The sequence below is a fragment of the Mesoplodon densirostris genome, chromosome 17 (assembly GCF_025265405.1).
Source record: "Mesoplodon densirostris isolate mMesDen1 chromosome 17, mMesDen1 primary haplotype, whole genome shotgun sequence".
Classification (NCBI taxonomy): Eukaryota; Metazoa; Chordata; class Mammalia; order Artiodactyla; family Ziphiidae; genus Mesoplodon; species Mesoplodon densirostris.
In genome coordinates this window covers 65,342,013-65,366,924 of record NC_082677.1, presented here as the reverse complement: position 1 = coordinate 65,366,924, position 24,912 = coordinate 65,342,013, and the positions used below count along the sequence as shown (strand labels likewise).

The window sequence follows — 24,912 nt, the reverse complement described above, 5'->3', positions numbered from 1 at the left end:
CTCTGGGAATTCTTGTGGTTCAGGAGTTTACTGTTTAAAGAAAATTTTCTTTGGAATTTAAAGAGTATTCTTAACCTTGCCCTAAATACCGATAATGTCAAGTAACACAAATAACATATATACATAATAGTTATATTTATAAATATCATTATCAGGGAAGAATTACTAGTAAAATTGTAAGTTATTTTCTTCTCAGGCTCCACATCCAAAGTTGATGTGCTCAAGCGGTGGTTCACATCTTTATCATTAGTGACATTACAGGAAGGGTCACTGACATGACATTCAAGCCTTGTGAGAGTCAAAAGTACTTGGGAAATACAGTTTCACTGACCAGTGACCAAGCGAGTGTAAAGGGTAAACAGATAAATCACAAAATTATTCATTGTTTCCTTCTACTTTGGATATTATCCAACATTCCATCTTTAGCTCATAAAATGTACAAAATAAAAATTACTAAACTGTTCCCACAGATCCTGAGTATGCCTCCCTCTGTAAGTGGAATGACTCCAGGCTAAGACTGCATTGGGGTGTAGAGTAGCCATCAGGCATTTACCAAGGGGCTCTGTGTGCAGCTGACTTCATTCCTGGTTTGAAATGAATTGCAAGCTGCTTTGCTAAAGTCCTCGTGAATCAGTTTTACATATGTCTTTGTCTACCAATCCTGTTGGGAACGACAACTTGTTCCCAACTCAGCTGATTTAATTTGTTTTCTAAACCACACGGTCACGTACTGAACACGAAACCTTCATGGGTCCACCAGGTGGAGCCCCAAACACTTTTCCAGTCCCATGAAAGGTCTGTTCAATATTCACAGGGTTAGTCTTGATCAAAACAGTAGCGATGGGAGTTTATTGTCTTTTCATTTGGGGATCTATATACTCCAGATGGAAGCTGGTATTAGGTGACATTTTATCATTTTCAATATTTATTGTGCAAATATTTAAACAAATGCACATTGAAAGAACATTGTCAAATGATCCAAGGCAAAGCACAGTGTACATCCTAACCATACATATATATCACCTAACAACTAACTGGTGGTTGAATGAAAGGAACTCTTTGAAAAATCTATCAGACTCTTTACACACCCATATAAAATGCTCTATTAAATGTCATAGGATACAGCAGTTAAGATAAATGGATGAATGCCCTAACTGATTAAAGAGAAATTTTACCTAGTAAAGTACAGGTGAGTTGGTTTGACTCATGACTTAAGAATTATGTTTTATAAATATATGAATTTTTTAACTTTTTATTTTATATTGGAGTATAGTTGATTAACAATGTTGTGACAGTTTCAGGTGTACAGCAAAGTGATTCAGTTATACATACACATGTATCTATTCTTTTTCAAATTCTTTCCCCATTTAGGTTGTTATATAATATTGAGCAGAGTTCCCTGTGCTCTGCAGTAGGTCCTTGTTGGTTATCCATTTTAAATATAGCAGTGCGTACCTGTCAATCCCAAACTCCCTAACTATCCCTTCCCCCCACCCTTCCCCCACCCAGTAACCATAAGTTTGTTCTCTAAGTCTGTGTTTTCTTGACTTTTGTAGATCACTTGAATTTAAGTTAAAGAAAATATCTCAAATCAATAATTAGATTTTCCCAGGCTCCAGTTCCCCCTGTTTACCTGTACATAACTGGGGCTGATATCCTGGAACATGCTAGAGCAGCCATACTAGTTCTTCAAAATACTGAAATATGATCATACCACTTGGTCAGTAGTCATAGTCCTACGTCCTCCCACCCCTGTCCCTGAGTGTCTCCCTTGTCCTGGCTGCTGGCCTCCTAACCTGCCCGTTACCAGACCTTTCTAGGATCCAGCAAAGGTTCATGCCTGGCACAGCTGGAGCCCTTGGGAGCCATCTTCGTGGCCTGCATAGTGATTGATTCAATGTTCCATTGGTTGTTACATATTTTGCCCCTGAACACACATTCCACACAACAGATTTTTTGTTTGTATTAAACTTATTCTTTTCCCACAGACTAATTTCCTTTATACTTGACCTTAAATTCAAACAATAGAATTACGAATGCATGGCTTTTAGGTGAATGTGTGTGCATGGCTGTTTTACAAGACTGAATTAATATCTTACAAGCATTCACTTACATAGAGGTATAGTTCTACCACAAATGCATCTCAAACCACAAATATAATTGAAGTACCTCCAGTTTGTCAGTCCTGAGAAGTTTCTGAGTTGCAGTTGAGCCCGGGACAGTGACAGGTGGACTTCCGGGAACAATAACAGGTGTGGTGGGTAGAATTTCCGTTGGGACTAACCCAACTCCAGGGGTTACCGGTGCTAGGTAAGGAGCAAAACTAATTGCCGTATTTGTCCCTATTGCGGGACCTACAGGAAAAGTGGGCTGTTAAAGGAAGATAACACAAGACAAAGGTTCCTTTAGAATAAAACTTTAAAAAATCACCAGCAAGTGTCATTTGAGCAAAATTCATTCATTGCATACAAGACTCTTTGTGTTAGTTGCATAGATCAGTGCTGAACTGTGAAAATTCATTAAGCTTCTCTGTTTTTTGCTTAATAGAAATGAAGTCCATACAGATCCTCTCCTCTCCTCCCCAAACCACACAAACACTTGGGAGAACATGATAGAAACCGAACTACAGGGACCAGGTTAAACTTTTATCCCCATGAAAGTGTTCTCTAGAAAAGGATAATTTCACTCTAATTGCTCATCATTCCAAACTACTGAGTGTTCCAACAAGAAGGCAGTAAAACTTAGGGAATGCTGACTCATAGTCTTTGATTTCTCCGACGTGTCTCTCAAAGGGAGAGGAAGAAAGAAAAACCCTTGACTATAGACTGATTTTCAGACTGACCAAGTTTATACACTCTCAAAAAGTGGGGATTATTTGGTATTTTATTTTGCTCAGATTTACCAGTATGTTTCCATATTCTATCACTAGCATATATAACCCCAAAATTCATAGGCAGCTTACATCTAGACCTGCTATTTCTTGCTCTAGCTCAACTATGTCTAGATCCAATCTTCCTTTCCTGAAAGGTTGGACAGAAGGGCTTGAACTTTTCCATTGGCCATTAAAAGTTGCTTTGGGGGCTTCCCTGGTGGCGCAGTGGTTGAGAGTCCGCCTGCCGATGCAGGGGACACGGGTTCGTGCCCCGGTCCGGGAAGATCCCATGTGCCGCGGAACGGCTAGGCCTGTGAGCCATGGCCTCTGGGCCTGCACGTCTGGAGCCTGTGCTCCACAACGGGAGAGGCCACAACAGTGAGAGGTCCGCGTACCGCAAAAAAAAAAAAAAAAAAAAAACAACAAAAAAAGTGGCTTTGGTTTCCTAGGTCACAAAATCAACACAGCAGTGATAAGGGCATAGAGTTCCTTACTAAACTTCTCTATCACTATACTCTTTGTCCAGGGATAAGAAGAAATATATTAGAGGGTTGAAGAGATGATTGTTTTCAAAAGCTTCACCTGAAAATATGCCTTTCAGAAAGGAAATAATGCACATTTAAGAGAACAACAAACTTGGCTTCACTTTTAAAGAGCCAATGTTAAAAATGTACATTTAAGAGAACAACAAACTTTTGCTTCACTTTCAAAGAACTGATGTTAAAAACTTAAGATGCTAAAGATTTTTCTTAGAATAAACTTTGCACTGAATTGGATCTGAAGAGTTTTTGTTTGTTTTGTTTTTAGTTATTGGATGACTTTTACCCTATTTATTTTTAGGATATTTTAGGTATTTGCAATCACATGTTAATGCAATTTTCTCATATTGAACTATGTGGTTGACCATGTCATGCTACTTCTCTATTTGTACATTATGGGTAACATTCTTGTTGTCTATTTATAGCTCTGAGTTGTTGAACATATGGGAAAAATAATAATCTGTGTGTATTAAGTTTTTTGTTGACAGCAATAATGGAAAAATATCTTTGACAAACGATGATGTTAGCAAGCAGTGAATTATTGATAGTTTGTGCGGGGAGTTCCTGGAGAGGCTGAAAGGCTTCACTGAAGTGGCTGGTCGGGGGAGGGACGGAAGAGGTGATTCTAATGGTCTTAGAGGGCTGCTGCTGCACCCTCACAAGGGGCTCTTAGATCTTTATGGCTCTGACATAAACTTCACTTTGGGGGAAAGTTGCTTCATGAGGTCTTAACATGGGAAATTGATGGCAGTTAGGATTTTTTTTCTTCCTTGACTTTCTACAGAGTTTTATACATGAATGTTTTCCATTTTCAACCTATTTGAGTCATAATTATAGAACGTTGTGGTTTTCAGTAACTGTAGCTTTTATAATTTAGTACTGTTGAAAAGAAGCCAAGTGATTTAAATGGTATAAGGGCTCTATAATGTTAGGATTTAAGAAAATCAATTCTGAAAGGTCATAAATCACAACAGATCAGTGATTCAAAGAACCAGCTATATCAGAAATGCCTGAGGGGAATTTCATAAATAGAGATATCACAAATTCTGACTCAATATGTCTGGGCAGGGTCCTTGAGATTTGCATTAAAAAAAAAACTTACTACATGATCTGATGTGGAGCCCAGTTTGGGGACAACTGTCATAGATGAGGAGTGAAAATAAATATTAGGAAAAACCAGTACGACTGGTGTCATTTAATCTAGAGGCTAATGATCGAAGTAAACATTTAGAAACTAGAGCTCTCCTCACATCTCCATTTTTGACTTTCTGTTGAAGCAAATTCCCAACCTCCTTCCCTTTTAGATAACTTGAAGCCCAGGTCAGTGTAGGGACACACATTCAGGTTGTACCTTGACTGTCAATGGGCTGTCAGAACCTCAAAACCCATTTCCCAAAACCTTTTTGGATATCAACAAATCTCTCGCCATTAGCCAAGTTTTGTTCCTTGTTCATCTAATTTAATGGTCAAAAATGAATGTTGCAGTTTGTTTTATTGATGTTAGCTGTACTATAGGTCACAGAGAGTATTATTTAAAAGTAAAAATACAAATATTAGACAAAGGGAGACAGGAATTCGAAATCCTGAGCTCGGCCAGTTATTAATCTTTACCCTGGGCAGGAAATCAACCTCTCTGAACTTTAGTTTTCTCATCTGCAGAAGGGAAGTAAAACTACTCAGCTTAAAGACTTGGGCTGAGCAAGGTGTTCGTTCTTTCTTAGAATACTTCGCATGGTTGGAACGCAAGAAATAGCACCTATCATTAGTAGTGTAAAAATCATTATTAATAAAGGTTTTTTTTCCCCCAAATTGTCCATTGATTCTATAACAGGAATGTAGTCAGGATAGCAATATAATACTAGAGGTATAAAATCTTACTAAATGATAGCAAATATCTTCTTTATTTTGAAATATAGGTTGGGAAAGTATATATTTTCTTTCATGTGAAAGTTAAAAGTTCATAAGCTTTATGAAGATAGATTCAATTAGATATTTTCTCTTTTTTTTATCTAGAGTGTTTTTTTGTTGAAGTTGAATAGTAAAAAAAATACAGTTATGGTAATTTTCAGAGATGGGCACTATATTATTTATTATTATTATCATTGACAGTAATACCTTACATCTGTGAAAGGTTCGGCTGTTTTCAAAGCATTCTCACACACAGTGTCTCCTTTAATCTTCTCAATACTCGCGAGAAGCAAGCGTGGCAGCGAGAGCTGCACAGTCTTCAGGTGAAAGCAATTTAGAGTAGAGACCACGTGGATTCCCCAAGGTCAGCACTGCCCAGGCAGAGTCAAGGCAAACTACCCAGCACCCCTGGCTCCCAGTCTGGGGCTGTTTTCACTCCTCTGCACTTACTAGATTTCGTTGGTCATTTCTTAAAACAGAAGAGGGAACAAAACCACGAGTTGCCCTTACAGACATAAGCATACAGAGTGAGCATTGGCGGGGAGCCGTGTCCCACAGTCAGCCAGGGCCTCCCGCAGGCAGGAGGTTAGGGCTGCCTGGAAAAGTGGGTCTCAGACCCTGGATTCAAATTAAGGTCTCCAGGTGGAGTTGAGGCTGGTGTCTGAACTTGAGTCTGAGTTGGTAGCTAAGTAAGAGAAGGGCAGGTGACTCTGCTTCTGGAAGGCCATGAGCTGGGGCTTGGGAGAAGCGGCCCTGCGGTTCCCGCAGGAGGGCTGTTGCCAGGTGGTCTGAGACGAGATCCATTTGGTCCTCCTCATCTCTCAGCACTAGCTGCAGTGAGAGAGGCCAGAGGACAAGAGCTGCAGAGAGTCTTCGGGAAGAAAATCGTGTCCGAAATGCCGGTCTTGCCACCTTCGCTCTGGGCTTCACCCCACCTGCCTGTGTTTCTCACTCTCCACTCTTCCTTATCAGTACCTTACAGCAGTGGGTCTGGGTTCAAAGATCACACACTCACATGTGCACACGTGCTCTTTAATATTTTGTAGTGGTGACGAAGGATCAGGGCTGGGGAGGAATGACTAAGTGGCCCGAGGTATTTTATGGCTCTAAAATGTAGTCAATTGACTTTTTAAAACAAGACCCTGAGAGCTCATACATTTAGAAAGCTCTGACTTCAAAGGGTAGGTATTTGGCACTCAAACTGAAAGGCCTAAAACATGGCATCTCTTAAGGCTTCTCCCTTTACTCCCGGAAGCACCTCTGGAGCACAGAATACTCAACGCTAGACCTCACCCCCAAGGACTGGATTGCATAGGCTCTTGCATAGTCCTACTAAAGGCTACCCACCTGCTGCTTTATCTTGAGTGTACGTGGGAAGGTTGTGTGGGAGGTGAGGGGTTGGGGGCAGTGTGCTGGGAAGGGAAGGGAAGGAAGAATTGCTGTTACACTCTGTTAGGAATTGGAGAAAGAAAAACTGCTAGGAGGAATAAGGTGAAGGAGACTTTTGAAATGTAATGAATTTGAGACAGAAGAGGAAAAAATAGATTGCATTTTCATTCATTCAGTAAATATTCATTGGTGGTACAGACATGGTGCCAGAACACTGTGTCTACATTTATTGAACTTAAACCCTAATGGGGAAGGACAAAGAAATAAAATGACAATTCATTTTTATGGATAAGCAGAAATGAGGAGGCCTCACTGGTAATGACAGAGATTGGTGGTGGGTCGCAGGGGATAGAGTTGGAGTCCTTATGAATAAGATGAAGTTAAAACGTGAAGAGTAGTAGGAAACTTCCGGCAAAAGCAAAGGCCTTGAGGCAAGCAAGAGCTCTGTGTGTTCATAGAACTGAAAGTTTGGTTTGGTCTCAGTGGATAAAGGAAGAGTGGCCCAGAATGAGTTGGTGAGCTGGGAAGGGACCTGATCACAGATGACACTATAGATCAAGTCAAGGTTACATGTTTAGGCTTTGTCTCCAGTGAAATGGGAAAGCATTGAAGGGTTGTAAGAAAGGGAGTGATATGATGCCTTTATGTGTTTAAAAGAGTCCTCCGGTTGCTATGTGCAGGATACATTGGAATAAAGCAAGAGTGGAACTTGAGAGATCAGGAGGGAACAGCTTATAAAGTATTTTGAAATACTTGATGGCGGCTCACACGAGGGTGCTGGGAGAAGAAGTAGATGGACTTGAAGGCACATATGACAGGATTTGCTGATGAACTGGATGTGAGAGAATCTGCTTGGTTTTGGTTTGAAACTGCTGGTTGCACATACTGAGATGGAAGTGTAGTAGAATAAAAAAATGGGTCTTGATCATGTCAAGTTCCTGTGAGAAATTTGAAGGTGAGTCCAGTAGGAAGCTGGATACCTGAACCTGGGACCCAGAGGAGAGGTTTGGACTGGGAACGTGCATTTGGGAGTTCTCAGCCTGTAGATGATTCAGAGCCACAGAAATGGAAGAGACTATGAAGGAGAGGGTAAATGAGAGAGGAGTCCAGCACTGGGCATATCAGTGTATAGCAGCCTCAACATATAATAGAGGAAAAGAATGGGCAATGGAGACAGAGGAGGAAGGAACGATCAGAGAGCGAGGGGTGCTCCGCAAAGGAGAGATGGATTGCATGTCACTAAGAGGTCGAAAGAGTACAATAAAAGCAGAAGTGCCCATTGGTTTAGCAACATGGAGGTCACTGGTGAGAGATGTCAGCGGATGGGTTCAGGGGAGATGGGAGATAAAGGGAGTGGAAAAACTATGCATTTCTCTTTAGAGAAGTTTACCTAAGAAGGAAACCTAAAAATGGAGGGATACTGGCTACTTTATGTTTATCAATTTCTTTGTCTTAAGCAATTTCTGCATGCATTAGTTTCCCGTGGCTGGTCTAACAAATTCACACAGACCTGGTGGCTTAAACAATATGCATTTATTCTTTCATAGTTCTGGAGGCTGTAAGTCTGAAATCAGTTTCACTGGGCCAAAGTCAAGGCTTTGGCAAGATCATATTCCCTCTGGAAGCTCTAGGGATGAATCCATTCTTTGTCTCTTCCATTTTCTGGTGGCTGCTGGCATCCCTTGGTTAGTGGCTACATCACTCCAGTCTCTGCCTGTAAGGCCACATTGCCTTTCTCCTCTTCCGTATGTGTGCCAACTCTCCCTCTGCCTCTCTTCTAAGGATGCTTGTGATTGCATTTAATCCAGGAGAATTTCCCCATCTCAAGATGCCTAGCTTAATCACATCTGCAAAGACCCTATTTCCTTGTAGGGTGACATTTACATTTCCAGGTACCTTTGAGGGCCATTATTTGGCCTACTACCTTGTATTAGGTCACTAATTCATTCCTGAGACTCTGAAGTGATTTGTTTGTAGAGTTAATGATTTTTAAGTTTATTACATTTTTTGTTCTAATTTTTCTTGCGATTTAAAAACCTCTATTAAAATACTTAAATGTAATATTCCTTCTTCATAGAGTAATCTGATTATTGTCTTCTAACTAATATATGAGACAATACATAAACATAACTTTCAAAGAAAATTCAACTAATAGTTTATAACAGGAATGGAATTTTCTTATTACCATTGCCATTATTGGCTACCAGGGTCAATCCTTACAAATTCTAAGTAAATAAAAAGTGAATGATTAAAATGATATAATGCACTGTTGCTGTGTTGACCTAGGTGGTTCTAAGTTTATTCCCATAGACGTCATTTAATATGTATAATTAAATTATTTTAGCATTTAGGTAATTTAATAAAATAATGTATATGTGTGTATCAATAAAGAGAACCATAAATTATACATGTGAATGGTTTTAAGTAGATCCACTTAAACGCCTGTATTTGGTGTTAAATGTGTGTTCAGAACTCTACCTGTGTTGTCCTTACATCTAGGATAACTCCTTCTCATCCTTTAGGCTGTACTTATTTAGGGCTTCCTCCAAGCAGCCTTTCCTGCCTCATCCAAAATCATAATTCCCTGGGCCTGAATCTTATGTTGCCTTTTCCTTGAGTCTCTCTACACCCACAAGACTGTAGCTGATTTATCTTGGAGTCCCCTGCACCTGCACTTTTTTTTTTTTTTTTTTTTTACTCCGAGCAGAGCTGGTTCCTGGCTACTTTGTGCCGCTATTCTTGGGCAGAAACCTGGAGACAAGCAGAATTGACAACAATCTGCCCAGATTCTCTCCCCTCTTCCTGGACCAACCCTACCTTCCCTATCTCATCTCATGGACGCACAACAAGAAAATGTAACTCCCTGGTAGCTATCCCTTTTCATTTAGCAGCTTTCAATGACATAGAATTTTCATACAATAAAGACTGATTTTTAAACAATCATCTCTTGTGTATGTACCTCTTTTTTAAAAAAGAGCAAATTTCACTCACTTCACTGGCTTTGTTTTTTAAAAAATTAGCTTGTTTTTGACAAAAAATTTACAAGTGCAAACAAAATTCACTAAAGCCAAAAAATGCACTCCTCTCCCTCAGGGCCTCATTCTTAGAGCAATTTCCAGACCTTTAAGGAAGTACTTTCAAACACTGTGAAATCACTGTGAAATATGACACAGTACGTATTCGTAGACTGAACTCCCTGGGCGTTTAATCCTGTGGGCCTTGTCTCAGCTCCTGCACCCTTTGCAGGCCTCTGAGACGGGAGGCGTGGGTGGCTCAGGCAGCTCTCCTTCAGGCCTCTGCCAGGCTCCAGGGGGAGCAGACTGCAGAAAGCGCCCTGGTCAAGATGTCTGAGGTCCAGGCTCAGCTCCACAACTGATTAGCTGCAGGACATTGGGTAAATCCGCTAACTTCTGTGGTTTCATTTTCCCCTTCCTTAAAATGATACCATTGAACTAAATAATCTATCTGTTGCATTGCTAATAATGTTTTAGGCATCAGAATCTCTTCTTTGCATAGATCGTCAATTCATACTCTAAATGAGAACGTAGAACTATTGCCCTTCTAAGATGGCTCAAATATGGAGGTTACTGGTGAGAAAGAGCTGGAGTGACACAGATTTCCCAGATATTGATTAGAAATTGTCTTTGCCTACAGTTTCTACATGCGTTTTTCCATTTAAATAATATAAAAAACCCTGTTTTCAGCATCTAGTTAGCTTCAAAGCTATTTGCCTTAATGGTAGCCAAAGAGACAAAGTAGGGGGACACCATTTTAGGTCAACCTGGCCTTGCTGGTACCAACACTTTAATCATCAAGCCCATCATGAGATGCAATGTACTCACCACTGGATGAAGTGGGGTTCCTGGAAACATAAATTGCATCTGCTGGGCAAGCATTGCTGCTGCAGTTTTTTGCTGGATCAAATTGTTCCTCCCGTTAATTTCGAGTTGAGTTTTTAAATGTGTTGGAGGGTGAAGATACTTGCAGTTCTCTCTTGAACAACGGCCCTGGAAGAAAGAGTTTGGGTCTTAGGACTGTCATAAGTAGCTTTCAACTCTGTTGTCAACCATTTCACAATCATTCCTTATATACGAAGGTGTGTATCTGTGTGTGCGCACATGTGTGCACATGTATGTTGGAACATACAAGGGGTGAATCAGGCATTCGATGATTATCAGCCTTGCTCAGACCTGTTGAACAGAGAAGCATCCTGAAATGTTGTTGTTTTTAGTGGATTCTAACTCTGACAAAAGACCCTAAGGAAACGTGACTGCTGAGAGTAAAGTCAGACCCTTCTAGGCAGTGTGGAAGGCCATCAGAGGAGCGTATTTATTGTGACTTATCAAAAGGAAGCTTTGAACTTGCTAAACGTTGGTTTGTGCTGGAGTGATGACAAAATGTGAATAATTATGCGCCACATTTGTGCAGCGGGGAAAGTAATCAGAAGGTCTTGAAATGTGTGCTCCAGGGTGGCTGAAGACACCCCTAAATCGAATGATTGAAGAAGAGGCGGTGGTAGAATAGGAGCGGACATTTCTTAGTAACTGATGCACAGGTGAAATTTCCAGGCATGAACTCAGATAATCACCTGCAACGGAGCAGTTTGCTATAATACATGAAAGCTGCAGCCCATGTCCCTGCCCCAATCCCGTGACAGTTGTATAAAATTAAATGTCACAATATGAGGTAGTGAAGAGTGTTTACAGCTAAAGTAACATCGGGATGTTAAAGTTGGCAAAGTGAAAAAAAAAATTAATTAGGTGACAGGTGTGCCTAAAACCAGTCTTGAAGAGTAATCACAAATGGTAGTGTTTATACTGAATTCCCAAGTTTTCAAAACTACCAATTGAGAGAATCATGTTGATGTGTGAATTATGCGATTTCTGGAGAAAGAATAACGAACTGTGTTAACCAGTATGGAGACTGTCATTCCCTAAAGAATTAGTCTTATTTGCAACCAAGAAAAGAGAATATGGGTTTGTTTACCAAATATAAAAGTAATTTTAAAAAGCAAGCTGGGTGGATCTGGGCAAACACATTTGTTTATAGTCAGCCTAATTCTAAACATCTGGAGTTCACATGCTGCCCCCTGCTCGTTTCAGCTGCACTTGTGGTGGCGCAGGCTCCCTCCCAAATGTCAGCCTCCTACACGGCCGCGGAGAAGGGCAGACAGGGGTCCTGGGCTCAGCCTCGTGCTCTGCACTCATCAACCCACGTTAGCAGCATGAGAGGCTGCGCCGCCCTCTGTAGGGAGGACACAGAGGCGGGCACCGGGGACCCCAGAAGGAATCGGTCACGTTTCTGCTAAAGTTATTCTGTAACAATGGGCAAGGTCAGCATGTCTCCTTAGGCTCAAGTTCATATTGTTGATGTTTCATTCAGCATCCTAAGGGAGGAAACAGACATCTTGGGTCAAGTACTGGAAGGTCCACTGTTAAAATCCTGGCAAACTGGACCCACAATTTAAAATAATCCACTTTGTTGTACACCTGAAACTAACACAACATTGTTAATCAACTGTACTCTAATATGAACTAAAAAGTTTTAAAAAAATAATCCAAGTCAAAGCAGTCTAGAAATCTCTTTCTCTCTCCATCTACTTCTGTCTACAGATTTTTAAGGTAAAGTTTTAATCCTAACTTTACTTTGCTCATTGTTTTGTGATGTCCTAGGGTCCCTCCAGCCCTACCAACCTGCTTCAGGCATGTCTTATTTTTACTTCTCTTTCTGTCTTCCCTTGACAATTGCCCAAGTCTCTGGATTTTCTAAAATAAAATGTCCAAGAAAGCATTCAGATTGGGCCAGCTCCTAGAGCACAGGAGTGTGACCAGTCTCTGGTCTGGCTGCCTTATGTCAGGTGTCCAAATACATTCTTATCATCTATTGTGGGAGCTGGTCACGGGACGTGGCTACTGCCCGTCATCAGGGGTGGAGGAGAATTGAACAGAGTGACATTTCTTGTGTAGAGGATAAGTCTCTCCAGGCTTCTCTCTGGCAAGCTCAGTTCAAACTCTCTTCAAACACAGTCAGTTCACTTGGAAGATGACACCCAGAAAGGCTCATGTATACAGGGTACACGTATGGGCCTATGTGTACAAATGTACAAAGGGCCTCATGCAGGGATTTGGGAAAGCAGAGTTCCATAGAATGGAGTTGGAATTTGTGAGACATCCACGCTTCTACCAGTTTGGCTATTATATTTTACTCGTTCATATAATTGTCAATTTGATCATTAGTCTTCTAATGTAATGCTTTGTAGCTTCAGGTAAAAATTTTGATTAGGCTAGAAAAATATGTTTTTTTTTGTTAATGCTGTCATCTCTTGATACAACTGGGACTCTTAAGGAACTACATAAACTATTTTCAGCCAATGGAACATGATTGACAACATCGAATTAGTAATTTATTGATGGAACCTTCTTTTCCATGAGAATTAATACAATTTCCTACTGTTCTTACTTACACACTTGGAGTGAGGTATATTATTGATTACCCATGTACCAGACAATTTATACATGGTTATCTCATTTTCTCCTTATAACAGCTGTAATGATCCCTATTTTACAAAACAGCAAATGTACTCAGAAAGATCAAGAAACTTTCCAAAGTTTATATAATTGGTAAGTGGTAGGGCTGGATTTTAAATCTAGGTTTATCTGACTCAATTACCTCACTGTACTAACCTATTTATTAGCAACAGTTAAAATCCAGGGAGGCTAAAAATCTAGCATTCTCCTTCATAGAATAATAGGCTACTTAACACAATTTAAAATATAATAGAATATATATGAGGACTTGGGAGTGGAAAAAGATCATTTGCCTGGGTCTGTCTGTCGGAAGGGGGTCAGAGGTGTGGTTAGGCTCACAGGCTCTGGAGGCAGATGCCTGGGCACATAAGTTGGCTCTGCTTTTTCCTACCTTTGTAACTTCGAGCAAATTACTTGAATTTCTTGTATATTGGTGTTTTCATCTATACAATGAAAATAATTATTGTGTTTCCCTCTAAAGGCTGTTGTAGGATTAGATGAGCTAATACAGGCACAAGGTGTAGAGAATGCCTGGCACGTAGTAAGCACTGGGGAAGTGTTGTCAGCATTACCAAAGAAAGGAAAGATATTCGTATGTCATTTTCTTTACAGTAAATGCAGGATTACAGATTTAGTTATGTTTTGATTGGCTTTTTGTTCCTTCTCTAGAGTAGCTTTTCATTTCAAAACATGATAAAAGCAATCAGTACTTAATTATACTTATTCAAATATCTTATATTTAAAATTATTTTCAAGTCTACAGGATATTTCTGCAAGTATCCATATTTGAGGAGAGAGCCCTGGAACATAGTTCAGTCTAGCATCAATATTTTGAAGGGTGTTGCAGCACAGATGTATGAGGCATACAAATTCAAAGCCTGGGAAACTCTAGGCAGCAGAATTTTAGTAAGGGATACTATAGGACTGTAAAATCCTAAAGGAAAAGTTACTGTCAAAATATAACTATTTGACACAGTAAACAATCGGTAAGGAAGTTTTTGTTAAGGCGTAAGATCTGTCGGGATACACATCATCGCACAAAAACTGTTGATTATCAAAGCAAGTTGTCATAACCCTATGGGAGAGGGCAGTGAGCAGAGATGTAAAGCATCTTTGTATACCATTGTGAAACAAAACAGAAGTGTCAAAAATAGCGTCTCCCAATTTTAGTCCAAGAAATGAAGATGAAAATGTCTTGGGAAAGTCTTCCTGTGGCTGCTAGGATTGTTCTTTGTTTTTTGGTTTTTTTTAACTCTTCCTCCCTTGGTTAAACACTGTTTCCGAGAGATAAGAGAGGTAGGGTCCAGCCCCTGGAGAAGGGGACTGGCACAGCTTCTGTGGGATGGAGTGGGAGGGCACCATTCCAGAGTCTTTGTGAAGAATCTTCTAGAACTGGAAAGTGGGAGCCCTGGAGGAGTCTAGGCAGATGGTCCCACACCAGGGTCTAATGTGGAGATTGCAGCCCTCAGGGGCTCCGCCCACTCTGGGTGGGATGCAGCAGGTTTAGAAACGACAGGTGGTCTGGATCACACTCACCATTGCTCTTGGTCTATTTCCAGGCTAGGGTCTCATTCCTTCCTTCATTCAACAACTATTTATTGAGACCTTGCTGTGTACCAGGCCTTGTGCTAAGTGCTAGTTAACCAAAGGTGCGTAAACACAAGATCTGCTACCTCCTGCCTGAAGCCTTCAATCAGGTGGTGAAGACGGATATTAGCCAAACAGTGACACAGATAAATGTAGAATTACAAACTGTGGTCCCTGCTCTGGAGGGGAAGGCTGAGGGAGAATGGTGGGAGAGGGTCAGAATCGAGACTGGTGGCAAAGGAGGGCTCTGAAGAAGTGACATATTTAAACTGAGACCTGAAGGATGAGAAGGAACTTGGCAAGAGAGTGAGTGAGGGCTAAAGTGTGTGTGTGTGTGTGTGTGTATTTGTGTGTTGAGGGGGAGAATACAAAATGAGGACAAAAGGAAGAGGATGTGCTAAGAGAACGTACCATCTGGGGGCCTTCTTGAACTTTCTCAAGGCTGGAATACGGAAGGGGGTGTGGGTTGCAGTGGGGGGATGATAAGAGATAAAACGGGAAGAAGTTGACTAGAACCAGATAACAAAGAACTTTGGGAGTCAAGTTAAGGGCTATGAACTTCATTGCCACTGAAAAAATTTTTTTTTAATGTCTCTCTCTCTGTTTGTTGCTTTTTTAAAAAAATTTTATTTATTTATTTATTTATTTTTGGCTGTGTTGGGTCTTCGTTTCTGTGCGAGGGCTTTCTCTAGTTGTGGCAAGTGGGGGCCCCTCTTCATCGCGGTGCGCGGGCCTCTCACTATCGGGGCCTCTCTTGTTGCGGAGCACAGGCTCCAGACACACAGGCTCAGTAGTTGTGGCTCACGGGCCTAGTTGCTCCGCGGCACGTGGGATCCTCCCAGACCAGGGCTCGATCCCGTGCCCCCTGCATCGGCAGGCAGACTCTCAACCACTGCGCCACCAGGGAAGCCCGCCACTGAAAGTTTTGAAGCAGGAGAGGAGCAAGATCAGATTTATGTTTTACGCTACGTATAAAATCTTACCCTGATTATTAGATTTTGTATCTCTAATGTTGTTATGGTTTGCATTGTTTGGAATCCGCTTATTTAAAAACAATAACAGAATTCTGATGTAGTTTACATAGGATTTGTGCACTTCATTCTGCTTCCCAAAATAATCTCTACTCCAGGAAAATTTAGTTTAGGGAGGATGGTTAGAAGCAAGTAAGAATTTCAAGCTGAATTAAGTTTATTAAAATAAGCGACCATGAAAGATTCTAATGCAGAATACCCATGTTGATTCTTAACAGGATGAGGAAAGATGCTGAATAACTGTAATATGTACTTGTCAGAACAACAGATCATAGCTATCAGAATTACATGGTCATTACATTGCACGATGTGGAAGAGAATAAATGCAGCTTTGGCTAAGAAAAAATTTCAGAATCAGGTTGGTGTGAGAAAGGAAAAGCATAATTGGAAAATGAGGTTTTCCAATTGCTTATTTTAAAACCAGGAATTTTTAGAGTCTTTCCCTAGTATGCTCCTAATTGAAAAAGCCAATTAAAATATGGAAGCAAAAAAGAAAACAGATTAATTAGGAGATTATTAAAGGGATTAACAATAGGAGTTTGGCCCATAGGAATAGCTAACAGACAACTATATCCCATTAGTTTAGCAAGGGAAAAGCAATAGATTTTATATGATCTGCAATTCAAACTGACAATAGGCCCCTGCTGTATGACTCGGGGATAATTTAAGTTGTTTCTTAGTGTGGGCCACGCCATTGATAGCAGACTGCAAATGCCCTTTTGGGAAATAATTCCAGTTGAGGCCCAGGGTCACAGCCTGATCCACTGAATTCCTCCTCTTCCCGTTGGGTCTTGTCTGCTCACTGCTTTCAGCATGTGATGGTGTTTTCAGGGAGCAGGCCTGGCTGTGGAATGGAGAATCTGACTCTAAGATTGGGGGCAAATGGTATGCATTCCCAAAGCGGCCTGCTGGGATGCTCTGAGTCCAGGAGCCTGCTTGGGAGGTCCACGGAAGCCACTGAAGAACCTCTCAGATTCCCTCGTGTTCCGCACACGTGAAACCAACTTAGCGAAATCCTGATGTCCTGGAGTCACATTCCTGAAGCCTGTTCTATCTTGGAACCTTTCCTGGAGAAGCAGTTTAAACCAGTGGTAAAGGGAACAGTCTCTGGAACTGGACTACTTGGGCTCAAAATCCAGCTCTGCTGTTCTTGCCATGGGACCTTGTGGCCTCCAGTTGCCACATCTGTAAAATGGGGATAACAGTAGCTCCCCCCTCATAGACTTTGGTAAGGATTAAGATTTAATGCATATACAGTGTTTGAACAGTTCCTGGCACATAGTAAGCCCTCTATAAGTTTTTTTTTGTTTTTTTTTGCGGTACGCGGGCCTCTCACTGCTGTGGCCTCTCCCGCTGTGGAGCACAGGCTCTGGATGCGCAGGCTCAGCGGCCATGGCTCAAGGGCCCAGCCGCTCTGCGGCATGTGGGATCTTCCCGGACCGGGACACGAACCTGTGTCCCCTGCATCGGTAGGCGGACTCTCAACCACTGCGCCACCAGGGGGACCCCAGCCCTCTATAAGTTTTTATTATTATCCTCTTCCTCTTCCTCATCATTATTAATATTACCAACACCCTCTCTGCAGAGTAGATAAAAATACATGGTATTAAAAACAACCTTCCTGGGGCTTCCCTGGTGGCGCAGTGGTTAAGAATCCACCTCGCAATGCAGGGGACATGGGTTTGATCCCTGTTCCGGGAAGATCCCATATGCCGTGGAGCAGCTAAGCCCATGCACCACAACTACTGAGCCTTCACTCTAGAGCCTGTGTGCTGCAACTACTGAGCCCACGTGCTGCAACTACTGAAGCCCGCACGCCTAGAGCCCATGCTCTGCAACAAGATAAGCCACCGCAATGAGCAGCCCACGCACTGCAACAAGGAGTAGACCCCGCTCACCACAGCTACCGAAAGCCTGCGCGCAGCAACGAAGACCCAATGCAGCCCAAAACCAAGCAAATAAATAGATAAATAAAATAAAAATAAAAACAATCCTCCTGATAACTAGTTCAGTTTCTGTATCACGGTGCTTCTCTCTGGCCTGTCTACCAAACTCTTTAACACTATTCTTGTTCTCACAATCAGCACCAGCCTTGGCCGTTTCTCTCTTCGGAAGAACCTCAGATCTGTTTCTCTTTGATATCTGTCCTACTGAAACTTGCCAGGCCTGATGAACATGGCATGACTAATCCAGAGTTTAAAGCAGCTATGCATTATAGTGGGAAAATCCTGGAATTCTGGTTGTGGCTTCATCCCTAAATGGTTAGATTAACTTTTGCAGATAATGTATAACATTCTGTGCCTCAATTTTCTTATCTGTCACATGGGGGTGATCATGTTCCCATATCTCAACTCTTTCCGATGTTTGTGAGAGCTCGAGAGACAGCCACAGTTGCTCTGAAAAAAATCATAATTTGCTGTACGTGGTCAATTCTACATCTATTTCCCCTTTGAATGTCCCTAATCTAGTAGAAGGAGAAAGCCACATAAAGCAACAGTTACAGTGGAGGGTGACACCTGGGAGGTATGTTGGCAGCAGTCCCAATATGTTATGAGAATTGTGAGCAGTCTGTGTGACAGGCGGGGCATGAAGTGTATCAGCAGACGTGGCAAATTAAGTCAAAATCGATTAAGTCTAGGAGGATTTATTAAGTACCTACAGTGGAAAAGTCAGTCAAATAGACCACTGCTTTGGTCCCTGTGACATGTAAAGTGTTTAGCAGATGTTTTCTAAGTGACTAAACTGGCTGGGGGGATCAGATGCCCACAGCCTCCGTTTCTCTAGTTTCAAAATCTCTCAAGGTTTTTGAAAGTGGGAAAAAGAAAACAAAACCCAGAGGCTTTGGTTTGAGCAGGTGAGGTCCAGCCCTCTTCCCCAAGGCTGGCGCTTTTCCCTTCCTTACAGGGAGCTGCGAATGCTTCTGAGTCTGCCCTCTCTAGGTTTGCATTTAGGGCAGCCTGTTATCCCCGGAGAGGCTGGAAGACCTTGGGGCCGTCACCAGTGCTCTAGGAGCAGATCTGTGACTCGTTATAGTCATGCCAATGTAATTGCTCTATTCCTTCAAGCACTATTGTGCTGTTAAGACCTAATTTGTGACCGTTTAAACAGACGAAACATAAAAATTAATAAATGGGGAGGAGAGGCAAAGAGGGTGAATTGTTTGCAGTTTGCCATTTCAAATCATGTTTCAATTTTTTAATGGATTTGGCTGCCTGAGAAGTTTAATTAATCAATCAATTAATTTATTAACATTAAGACTCAAGTTTATTTATTTATTTATTTATTTTTCAGTACGCGGGGCTCTCACTGTTGTGACCTCTCCTGTTGCGGAGCACAGGCTCCGGACGCACAGGCTCAGCGGCCATGGCTCACGGGCCCAGCCGCTCCGTGGCACGTGGGATCTTCCCAGACCGGGGCACGAACCCACGTCCCCTGCAGCAGCAGGCGGACTCTCAACCACTGCGCCACCAGGGAAGCCCTCAAGTTTATTTTTTTATATATGCTTCAAAATGTACTGAGCGTGTCTCCTTCCCTTGATTCTCCAATTATGTGAAGAATTCTTTTTCACTGTTTTTCTCTTCGACTTCTTTTCTCTGTCCTTGAGCCTGGGCAGTTTAAGTGTCTCAGACTACTTACGTGTCTTATGATGGGAAAGAGCTGTTTGTCAGTTTGACTGAGGCGCCAAGCCCTGTCTTTACTGGTAAGGACTATCCATCTTGTTATCTTTATATGTTAACTGAAAATGTGCCAGTTAAGAGAAATCAGTGAGACCAAAAATAGTCCCTCCATTTTCCAGAGGTTTAAGGAAACTGATTTCCAAGCATCAGATGCTTCATTTGAAAATTATTTTATTTAGCTAAAAGATTAATATCTTCTTCTTGTTGGTGTCAAGCTGGGAAAGGCTTCCAGGAGGAGGTGGGAGAAGGGGTGGGTGAGGTATGGATGGGGCATTGGGAAGGGGTGGACAGGAAAGGGAGCAAGATGGGGGAAAAAGACCAGGAAAACAGGGCCAATCAGGTGAAGAAGCGCTGGAAGGAGATGGAAGCGTAGAGTGTCCTTTCCAGGGTGCATTCAGTTTTAGTAACAAAGGAAAGCACATTCCTCTTGGGCTGGTGTGTCTGAGCAGCTGCCGGAGGAAGCTGCACTTGATTCAAGAAACACAGCCTGGGGAGGTACGGGCAGGCGTGGCCCCTGCGTCACTGCAGGGCCAGTTCTGCACGGCTTAGGGGAGGATCAGCTGAGCCGCATTACAGAGCAGAGGTGAGGGGGTTAGTGTCTGTCTCCTGAGGGCAGGAGCTGTGGGCCTCCATTCCTTTATTCATTCAGCAAACATTGTGGAGCATCTGCTCGAGGCCAGAAACTGGGGTGGAATTGCGCACAGGGTACTGAGATGTGATCTTACCCTCAATAAAAATAGCAAAGACTTATATAATAGTGCACATATCATGTACCAGGAGTTTCTAAGTGCTTTTGGTACATCACACTCTAATCTTCAATACAAGTGCTTAACAGAGGAACTGTTAATATTCTCACTTTATGGGATAAAAGGGAGGCACAGAGAGGGGAAGTGACTTCCCAGAGTCACACAAGTAGTCAGTGGCAGAGCTGGGCATCTGACCCAGGCCGGACGGCAGCCTGTGCTGTTCACCCTCTGAAGAGCCATTTTTAAGAAACTGAAAATCCCATGCAACGTTCCTAGTACACGTTAAAAAGCATTCTTCACACATAATATCTTATTACAGCTTCACAACATTCTTGTAATATATTACTCCAATTTAAAGGGAAGGAAAATGAAGCTCCGAGAGATCTGAAGATACTTTCCAAGGCCAAGTTGCCAGAGTCAACCAGGCTGAATTCTGGGCCCCCATTACTAAAAAATGTGCCCTCCCTTGCCTCTTGCTGTCAGTGGGGGGAAGCTGCAGGGTAACATACAAAAGATTTGTTCAGAGCAGAGTGGACCCCTTGCATAATAATGAACATTAGGGAGGTGACGCAGGACGATTGTGTTGTGGGTTGAATTGCGTCTTCCTGGAGAGACGTGTTGATGTCTTAAGCCCCAGTTCCTTGGAATGTGACCTTATTTGGAGATAGGGTCTTTTATAGAGGTAATTAGATTAAGATAAGGTCATCTAGGTGGGCTTTAATCCAACATGACTGGTGTCCTTATGAAAAGGGAAAATTTAGACCCAGGGACAGACAATGTGAAGAGACACAGGAAAAAGATGGCTATCTCCAACCCAAGGAACGTCTGCAGCTGCCAGAAGCTGGGAGAGAGGCCTGGAACAGTTCCTTCCCTAGACCTTTAGAGGAAGCACCGCCCTGTTGACACCTCGGTTTCAGACTTTGAGCTTCCAAAACTGTGAGAGAATAAACTTCTGTTGTTCTAAGCCACCCGGTTTGTGGTACTTGTTATAGCAGCCTTGGAAACAAGTACAATCACTTATAAGAAATGCTAGGTGATGTATTTTTTTTTCATGAGATTGGAGGCTACAACCAGCAAAACACTATGCTATCTTCTGACACAAAGATTTGGTTCTGCGAATGGGTATTCTAATTTTTTTCCCCGAACTCAAGTAACAAGATCCCCTTGTCTTATCAAAAACAAACTACAACAACTCCCAAATCCTTAACAAGTACAATGATTTTCTGCAAATGAAATTTGGTCAGCTTAAACACTATGAGATTTTTCACATGGTAGATTTAATAGGAGAGATTTATTTTAGTAAAAGACAAAATGTTTCACTAAAGAACTTATCAGTAATGCATAAAGGCCTACTGAGTCTCTGAAAATCCCATTTTCAAAGAGAAATGTTGGGATAATTTTTATGTCCTGATTACAGAGAAAGACTCGATGAAGATTGTCCTTGATATTAAATTTGTATGGAGGAGGCGGATGGGGGAAGGGGGGAGGAATCACTCAGTCAAGCAGGGGGGAAGTCAAAGAAAGTGTGTAAATTTGGCTAGCATTCTGAAGTTGCTTTTAAAAGGTTGATATGCGTCTCTGGGAAGTGAGGCCACCTTCACAGGTACTTGGACACACCAAGCGACGAGGTTAGATGCTCTGGGTGCAAGGACGAAGCCTGCCGACTTCAGCCCAGGTCTGCCCTACTCCCACCCTTCTGACCGCCTCACCTATTCAGTCCCTCCCGGGCTCCCAGGACAGATCCTAAACTGAGGCTGGCTGTTTGCCCCTGGCTGATACCAAGTCAGGCCCCCTGTTTTGATGGCTAGACGACTGCTCTGTGCTACGTCCCCACTTTCTGCTTACCTCTTCACCTTGTCTGCCTAGTGGGTGTCCCAGTGGGTACCACAGGGTTTCTCTCTTCACTTCCAAGTTCAAGGGCTGAGAAATTGCCTCACTCCAGGCTCCCTCCTCGGGTCAGAGCTCTGCTTGGCCTCTGCATCCAGAAAACCCTGCCCACAGGCTGGGCCCTGTGACCCACCTGCAGACCCATCAAGGATCATCTACCTGGATTTGTCCTCTCTGTCACCCACCCTCAGCTGACACTCTGCTTATTTTTCTCAGACTTCCTGCTGCTGAATATTTCTCCGGGATGCACCTAGGAGGGTGGACACACAGTCAGCGGCTCAGTCAGCGTCTCTTTGGTCCAGGGAGCAGAACTAGCTCCACACTCTGGAGCCCCTCTGGTCAGATTCAGCCAAGCACTGAGATATGACATTATTCCCTTTCCCTCTTAGGACTGTTTGTGGAGGAAGCGTTGTCCCTCAGCAAATCCCAGTGTTCCACATTAGTGGCTACAGGTTGGATACTTAAGCTCCTCATAGCCCAGCAACTGCGGTCAAATTTATTTATAAACTGAATCAATCCATTATTAGAGGGTCCAGTGTTTTGTGTTGTTGTTTTTTAAGAGAATTACATATATGGTAATAATACTTGGTAACATTGGTTGAGTACAAATAAATACTGATATTATTATTATTATTATTATTTTCTGTGGTACGCGGGCCTCTCACTGTTGTGGCCTCTCCCGTTGTGGAGCACATGCTCCGGACGCGCAGGCTCAGCAGCCATGGCTCACAGTCCCAGCCGCTCCGCGGCATGTGGGATCTTCCCGGACCGGGGCATGAACCCGTGTCCCTTGCATTAGCAGGCGGACTCTCAACCACTGCGCCACCAGGGAAGCCCTGACTACTTATTATTAAATACATACTAGGCACTGTGCTAAGTGTTTCACCTGCATTGTCTCAGGCAAACCTATCAGAAGGGGAGGTGCTATTAATATCTCCATTTGATACATGAGAGAACCGAGACCCGGCTAGATTAACCACCTTGTCCCAGGTCATACAAGGAGCAAAAGGCAGAACCAGGATTTCCACAGGGTTACTCCTGAGCCACTGCTCATAGTCCCTGTACTTCTTTCACATGCTCACATACAAGTGACATTTACTGAATGCTTATGATGTGCCAAGTATGGTGCTAAGAGCTTTACAGGAATGACCTTGTTAGTGTTCATTATAAGCCTCTAGGATAACTCTTATTTGAGTCCCCATTTTGCAGAAGTGGAAACCAAGGCTCAGAGAGGTTAAGTAACCTTCCCAAGGCCACACAGCAAGTAAGGGGAAGATCCAAGATTTGAACCGATCCAACCTGGCTCAGCCAAAACTGCCATCTCCGAGAATAGCAATTATTAATTCCAACGATATGCCTGGCACTGTGCTAGGCCCAAGTGGATACAAAGGTGAAAGATAAATTGTTCCTAACTTTAAGAAACTCTAGATACATAGATCTACAATGCATAGACACATGAATGGAAGAAAGGGAAGAAACCATAGTAACGAGTACTATTTGAGTTTAATATTAGCTGAAAGGATCCATGTAGTGTTTCATAAATCAGGCATTCTTACAAGTCCAATTCAAGTGATTGAGTACATTTAATAAATACGGTTGAATTTTAACACAGCGAACTAATCATTGAGGGGAACGATCAAAGTAGACCCCTGCCAGCACACCTGTAGGTCTTAGGGCAGAAGGAGGCACCACTACCAGCCCTAGCGGCCACCCTGTTTGGGGAGAGCACAGGATTTCAGCATCTGCAAGTGGCGCACCTGGATATCACGGAGATAAATGGATTATGCATATATCAAACCATAGTTCAAGACTAACACATGTACGTTTTAGGCACACGTCTGTGCTTTGCTTATTGAAAAGGCCTAAAGCCCTGGATGAGGCCAGTTCCCCAGGAATAGTCGGTGGAGGTTGGGGCACCCTGCACCTCCCTGGATGACCCCAGCGTGGAATGTCTGCCTGGCCTGGCGTGGCAGAGTTGAGCAGGGCAGAGTGGACACTTTGTGGGATCCACTGGGAGTGCATGCAGTTGTGAGCTGTTTTTATAGGACTGGTATTTTTTTCATTTTTATCTACTCAATTTCACCTGGTCACTTCTGTGATCCTAAGGACAGGGGAGCAGGGCGAGGCACACAGCCCAGGGACTCTCTCTCACAGGACCACCCGGGATTGAACCTGTGGCTGGTGCCTCATCTCTTCACAAAGCCCCACATCTCCCACGTGGAGTCATCTGGCCCTGGATACACATCCACTCCATCTCCTGCATTGTCCCTCCCTTTCCATCCCACTGCCTCCGTCAGGCCAGTGAAGCATCGGATGTGGCCCGATGCTGACATGAGACCACTCACCGACCTCCCTTCCTGCAGCGCCCTGCCCTTTGCTCACTTGGCAAACGCTTGTCTACTGTGTGCCAGGAAGCACTCTCGGAACAGAGGCTGTCTCAGTAACACAACTCACAGATACCCTGTCCTCATGGAACTCAGCTTCTACTTAGGGCAAACAGGCAATGAGCCGTATGTAGCATAAAAATGAGGAAGTTGCAGGGTTGAATGTGTCAGGTTCTGCGGGGGAAGAAAGGTGAGATAAGTAGGATGAGGGGGGCTGAAGTGGGGTGGATTGCCCTGTTAAGTTCAGTAGGCAGGGTCAGCCTTCCTGAGAAGGTAATTTTGGAGCAAAGACTTGAAGGAGGTAGACAGCTGGGCCTGGCCTGACTGAGGAAGCTCATTTCAGGTGCAGAGAACAACCAGTGCAA

At 42.9% G+C, this 24,912-nt stretch overlaps 1 protein-coding gene across 7 annotated transcripts in view; it reads right to left on the bottom strand.

The window, feature by feature from the left end:
* Nucleotides 1–24,912, bottom strand: part of MBNL2 (muscleblind like splicing regulator 2) — a 153,559-nt gene that overhangs the window by 43,413 nt on the left and 85,234 nt on the right. For all 7 annotated transcript variants that reach the window (XM_060079564.1, XM_060079568.1, XM_060079571.1 and 4 more), the window contains exons 3-4: nt 10,551–10,715; nt 2,170–2,370 (exon numbers count right to left, since the gene is read on the bottom strand). In XM_060079564.1, the coding sequence (XP_059935547.1) occupies nt 2,170–2,370; nt 10,551–10,715 (366 nt within the window). The remainder of the gene's footprint in view (nt 1–2,169; nt 2,371–10,550; nt 10,716–24,912) is intronic.